A 6,000-nucleotide genomic window follows, 5' to 3' on the forward strand; every position below is an offset into this window, starting at 1 on the left:
CCATTCATTCCATAACTTTCACTGAGAAAATACTTGGGAAAAAAAATTGAAGAATGAAGAGTAAAGGGAAAAGATGGAAAAAATGAGGCAGTCCTAGAACAAAGCAAAAATAAAAGAAACTGATACAAAGAAAAAGGTTGGGGAAAATAAGCCATGAGAACAAAAAATACCTCTTTTAAAAAGACCCTCCTCCCACATAATATCACCTTAGACTTTTTCTGTCTGCCAACATCTTGAAACTTTGAGTTCTATTAAATGGACCCTTTTGCACCTGAACTGAAAAGGATGACAAAGCAATGCTATCATACACTACATTCCTCTAAAGGTAATTACAAAAACAGCAAAGTCCTAGACAGTCTCTGCCTGTTGAGAATATCATCCCTATAATAACACTTGGTATAGCCCAGGAAAGGCCAAGCTGAGTGTACTATAAAGAGAATAAAATGCACAGAAACAAAGAATGTGTATCTACAAACGATGCAGAGCACAATACAAAAAGCTTCTACTTTGTAAAATGTGTTTAACATTCACTTCATCATGATACAAGCTCTTGAAAGAGCAGCTCTTCCCTGCTCCACCCCCAACAAAGGAACTGAAAATAGAGAGCAAGACAGACTCCCAACTATGACTGTGAAATTTCATTTCAGTGTGTAGTCTCTCCTACTCCTAACTTTACTGACACAGAATCACTTCTAGGAAAGCAGATGTTACTTTTAAATAATTAGCTAGTAGCAATAGCTGAGCAAAACCACACACCCAAGTATCTCTCCTGAGTCTGTTTCACTGTAAGGAATTACCAGCTTCTTCACTCACATTCAGAGAATCTTCCCTTTTGTTTACCAAGTGAAAATTGATCATTTTTAGTATTTAATTTTCTGCCTTAGCAAAAAACAGCAAAAATCATGAAACAGCAAAACAGTGTTTCTGAATTAGAAGTTGGAAAACAATGTGAACAGCCTTGAGTTACGTTAATAACAGTAGCACAACATTAAGAACCAACAGCAAGTAGCCAATAAGCACATTAAATTCAGCTAACTCAAAATATAGTGTTAGACAAGTATTTTTAAAGAACTACACTACATTATTTAGGAACACCAGCTCAAATAATAGTACACGTTTTGGAAAAAAGTCATTCTTTGCCAGTATCCCTGTCCTTTTTCTTCCATCAGGCTGGAGGCGAGGGGTTCAAAAGTCTGTGTTCCCAAGATTTCAGTTTTTCCTCACAAAGATCCTGTCATCTCACCCCAGAAATACTTCCTACTTTTAGAAGTTTAAAGAATAGCTTCGAACAAAGCCATTTTTTCTGTTACAGTTTGGCACCATTTTATTTAGGCAAGCTGAATAGCAAAGAGGATCTCTTCTTGGACTTAAGACACTGGCAGAATATGAGCAGACAACCTGAATTTGTTCAAGATACACAATGTCTTTCTCTTCATCTTGAAAAAGTGCCAGAGTCTTTAGCAGCATTTCAGATCATCTCTAACAAAACACCAAATACTGCCCAAGATGTCCAACTGATTTTGCAACATCAGCACCATCAATGTGAGCAGGCACCTCAGGAAATTATTAAATCATTTCAACTTTCATGATAATGTTACCCAGTGTTCCCAATCTCTTATGAGCACCATTTTCAGTACACATTCAACCCAAAAATAGAACAGGCACATCTGAACTTGCCCATAAGCTCACTATTTCAGATATAAGATACATTAAAAATACTGCTGACAAAGGCTACTTTCAGAATAAAGTTCTTAATTATCTACACATAACATAGCCCTGAGCAAGGCAGGCAGTGGTGTTCAGTACTGCTCAGACTAGTAGAGATCAATCTCTTGGCAAATTTCTGTAAACAAAGAGCTCAACTAACATATAATCTACAGTTTGCTGAAATAAGTAACTTCAAAATTTAAAAAGGCATGGCTAGAGAAAATATAATTTCCAAAAAAATAATTTAAAGAAATGAAAGGTGGAAGGAAAACAATGTACATTATGTACATGCACATACTTTCTGTGCCTACAGAGGGAGAAGGGTAACAGAACAGTATCCAGAGAGAAAATACATGATTTTTTTTTTAGTTTAAAAAACCAAACAAAGCTCTATTTAGAAGTATCATGAAGTCCACAGGCAAACTGCTGATGAGCATACCCAGGGGGGCAACAACAGCATCACACATTTTATGAATCAATCACACATCTGATGAGTAACAGAAGGCAGGAGATACTGGAAGCAGCAGCTATCAACAGGAAAGCTCCATCTCACATACAGAGAGTTTAATCTCCTGCATACTTCTACAGCCCAGAAAGATTAATAAACAATGTAAGAAAACCAGCAAACCCAGATAATTTTGCCCTCTGAGTTCTGACAAGCTGACTACAAGGAGATGCAGCTCACCGATGCTAATTTTTATTGACATTGAAATTAAGAATATGTGAAGAGTAGAGAAGTTCTAAAGCTGAGCCAGTGACAAGAAAAAGGGCCAAACCAAATGGCTTGACATTAAGGAAACTAAAAATTATTCTTTTAGTAACAAACAGAAATGTGAGTGGATCAAGAAATAAACTCATTCCAAATACGAGGGACACTGGAAATGAGGTGTAGTAACGCAGGCAGTGGTAGATTGTCAAATCAACTAGAACTGGTCTACTAGACATGATGATGCCCAAAAACTACCAAGAAACCACCACTGACATACAGTCAAACCAATCTACGACCGCAGCTTCAGTCAAACGTAAAAGACCCAGAAAAATTGAAGAGTATAGAAAAAAGCATATTGCTGGAGAGTACTTGCACTTTTGCTGTACCTCTTGCTGTAAAGGTAATGGTTAGACTCAAATGTAAAAAAAAAAATTAAAAACAATTACAATAAGTGACTATTAGAATAAATTGACAAGAGAAAAGGTAAAGAATCCACTTTCGAATTCACAAATCAAACACTAAATTTTTACAACGTACTAGTAAAATTTTAAGTTAGTGGGAGCTTTGAGATCCAAAACAAAACATCCAATTTCAAACAAAATTTAAGAGTCTGAAAAAGCTAAAAATATATAAGGAAGAAAATTAGTTGCCTAAGCAGAAGTGTATAGAAGCAATATGACACAGAGCTCAAGTTATGTTTGCACAGAAGGGGAAAAAAAACCCAACAAGAGATAGGAGAGAGGGGACGAAAGACTGCCATCTGACTGTAAGGTATAGTACAAGCATAACACATGATTATTGCTGATTAAAATCTCTTGAAACAGAAAAAGCTCTTACCTTCTTGGTAAAAGCTTGGATTTAATTAATATTTTAATCAAAAAAGACAGGATATCTGTATTAGCGAAAGTTCTGGAGTCATTGTCTTACAATAAAGTGAAGAAAAATACAGTTCCTGCTGGGTAAACAATTCTTCTCTACCCCAATCTCTCTGATCTTAAAACATTTCATAGCAGGAGACAGTCCTAGTAGGCTGATAGGAACTTACCACACAGAACTACAAGATATTTAAGTGTTACTTACATAGAAGCACAACAAAGATGAACACTTCTCCCCAAATACAATTTTCCCTTCCAATCTATTACAAACAAGCAAAAATAAATGCAGAGTATTGTGAATTACATTCAAGATATCACCTGCTATTTCAGTAAAAGTTTGTGAAGCCTCAGCAAAGGCTACCATAATAGCTTTTCACTGGCTTTTATGAGGCTCAGTGCTGTCACTGAATTTGTGCAGTTCCTGGGGGCATACAATCCCATCAGCTTTCTGAAAACAGCCTATTTTTAAACACAGAGCAAAGTCAACAAGGACAACTACAACACTAATTTTTTAATGTTTACAGTAGAATATGCCTAAATTTAGACCATCAAGCCAAGCATAACATCCTTCAGCAAGCATCACAGATAATTTTCAGGATTTTCTCTTGAAATACCGTGATTTTTCTCACCAGTAACTTTCAAGACAGAATTTTTCAACTGCACGTAGGAAAGACTGGAAATAAATGGTCATCCATGTCACACAAAGTAACAGCACCAAAAAATGCACAAAACAGAGCAATTAGTCCCTGCAGACCAGTAAGGCACCTATAAACAACTAGCTCATGAAGAAGTGAGTTTTTTCACCTATTAAGCATCAAAAGTGTGAAAATGCATTGCGATTGTTTGAGACAACCCTCTCCAAAGAGAAACAGCACCAACTGTGATAATATAGTTGGCAACCATATCAGAATGTGCAGTGGGAGCAGGTGGCCAAGAGCCCAGTGCCACTGCTTTGCTTCCTCTGCCAACACCATAGGAAACTGCCAAGTTAGAAGTTACCTGCTCTTCAACCCTTCTGCTTCTCCCATCTCCCCAACAGCAGGAGAAAAAGCAATAGTGTGACTCATGTCTTTATTCTGTAAAAACCTTACTGCCTTCACAGCTGCTCAATACAAGCTGGGTTTAGAGGATACAAATGCAAGGGGCAGCACCATGGTACTGAACAGCTCCTTGCCCTGGTCCCCCAGTAATGCCTCCCAATGGGAAACTTGAGTACCTCATGGATCTAATGAATTTGTCCCTTACATCTAAGAAAGGAAAAACGTATTAGGAATATTTAAGCTAACTCCTCTTACGTCTCTGCACAGCAAGTCACAGCACAAGATTTCAAATGAACTTTGTCACAAACAGACATACACAACAACTCCTTCTGAAAACAGCAGAGCTCAGACTTAACTCTATTTAAATTTTCAACTCATAAACACCAAAACTTGTTTTTAACTTCAACATGAACTTTCAGGGCACTGTTCTGATAAGAAAGTCGACTGCACAACAATCAACACTTAAAAGATATGGAAAGTGAATCACAGAGTGGAAGAAATTTCTCTTGCTCAGCCTTGAATCCTCATTTCAAGAAAGCTGTACAATCAGTAGGAGAAAATTCAGAGAAAAGACACACATGCAGAAAGCGTCAAGCACAGAAGAACAAGGTCTCAGAGAAAGTGCTTCAGGAGTTATCAGAAAAGAAAATGCTGAAACTAGTAAATCATTTAAGTTATGCTTAAGGGTCTTTGTCCTTTCCGCAGCAGTGTACTAGGTGAAAATAAGATTTTCCTTCCTAAAACCAGCCTGTGAAACCCACACAGCATTGCTGTACCTCCCGTTCATTTCCCGCACCGGTGAATTTTCAAACGTACTTGCCCCAAAAGTTACTCCACGTCTAAACTTCGGCAGAGAACCGACAGCAGCACCCCGACAAGTCTGCGGGAGCCGCCACCTGCCAGGGACAGGGCAGCGCCCGGGCCCGGCTCGGGGCTGTCCGCGGAACCAGAACCGGGGCGGCCCGGGCCGGACCGAATATCGGACACGCGTGTCGGGAGCCCCCCAGTCTCGGGCGTGGGTCACTCACGGTCTCTGGAGCGGCTCCTCGGGGAGGGCAGCCGGGCCCTGCTGCTGCTGGAAGGAGCGCAGCGACTCGAAGGCCTTCGTCAGCTTCTCCATGGTGGCCATGTCCGCTCCGCCCGCGCCGGCGGCACCGGCCCGAGCTCCGACCCGCCCTGTCACGGACGCCTGGCGGGTCCGAGTGCTGCCCCGCTGGCGCTGCCGCCGGGCTCGCTCCCGGCGCTCTGCCGGCGCTCTCGCGGGCCCGGGCCCGTCACAGCCGCGATGAATGGGGCGGGCGCCGTTCGGAGCCGCGGGCACCTCCCGTCCGCCCCGCCGCCATCTTGGATACGTCCCGTCGGCCCCCGCGTGCCCGCCCCGCCCCCCGGGCTGCCCCGCCCCCCGGAGCAGGGCCCCGGCCCGCCGCTCGGCCGCGCATGCGTACACGGCACCCTCGGCCCGGCGTCACGCGCGCCTTTACGTATGTACACACAGGGGCACGCGGGCTGCGCAAGGGGCGGGGCAGCAGCGAGAGCGACAGGAGCTCTGGCCAATCAGAAGGAGGCTCCGCCCCCCGCCGCATGTGGAGCGGCCGGGTACTGCTCTGCGGCGCCCCCTGCCGGCAGCGGCGGCCGGAGGGCGCAGCGCTGCGCTCGGCCCCGCGCGGGG

At 42.8% G+C, this 6,000-nt stretch overlaps 1 protein-coding gene across 3 annotated transcripts in view; it reads right to left on the minus strand.

Moving 5' to 3' along the window:
• HTT (huntingtin) overlaps window positions 1–5,673 on the minus strand; it is a 75,925-nt gene extending 70,252 nt beyond the window's left edge. For all 3 annotated transcript variants that reach the window (XM_042053881.1, XM_042053880.1, XM_042053879.1), the window contains exon 1: window positions 5,360–5,673. In XM_042053881.1, the coding sequence (XP_041909815.1) occupies window positions 5,360–5,460 (101 nt within the window). In that variant the 5' untranslated portion in view covers window positions 5,461–5,673. The remainder of the gene's footprint in view (window positions 1–5,359) is intronic.
• Between the last annotated feature and the right edge of the window lie 327 nt (window positions 5,674–6,000).

This window comes from Corvus kubaryi, unplaced genomic scaffold, assembly GCF_017639235.1.
Source record: "Corvus kubaryi isolate FWS band 111438036 unplaced genomic scaffold, C.kubaryi_AGA036_p1.0 split1-131, whole genome shotgun sequence".
Lineage (NCBI taxonomy): Eukaryota > Metazoa > Chordata > Aves > Passeriformes > Corvidae > Corvus > Corvus kubaryi.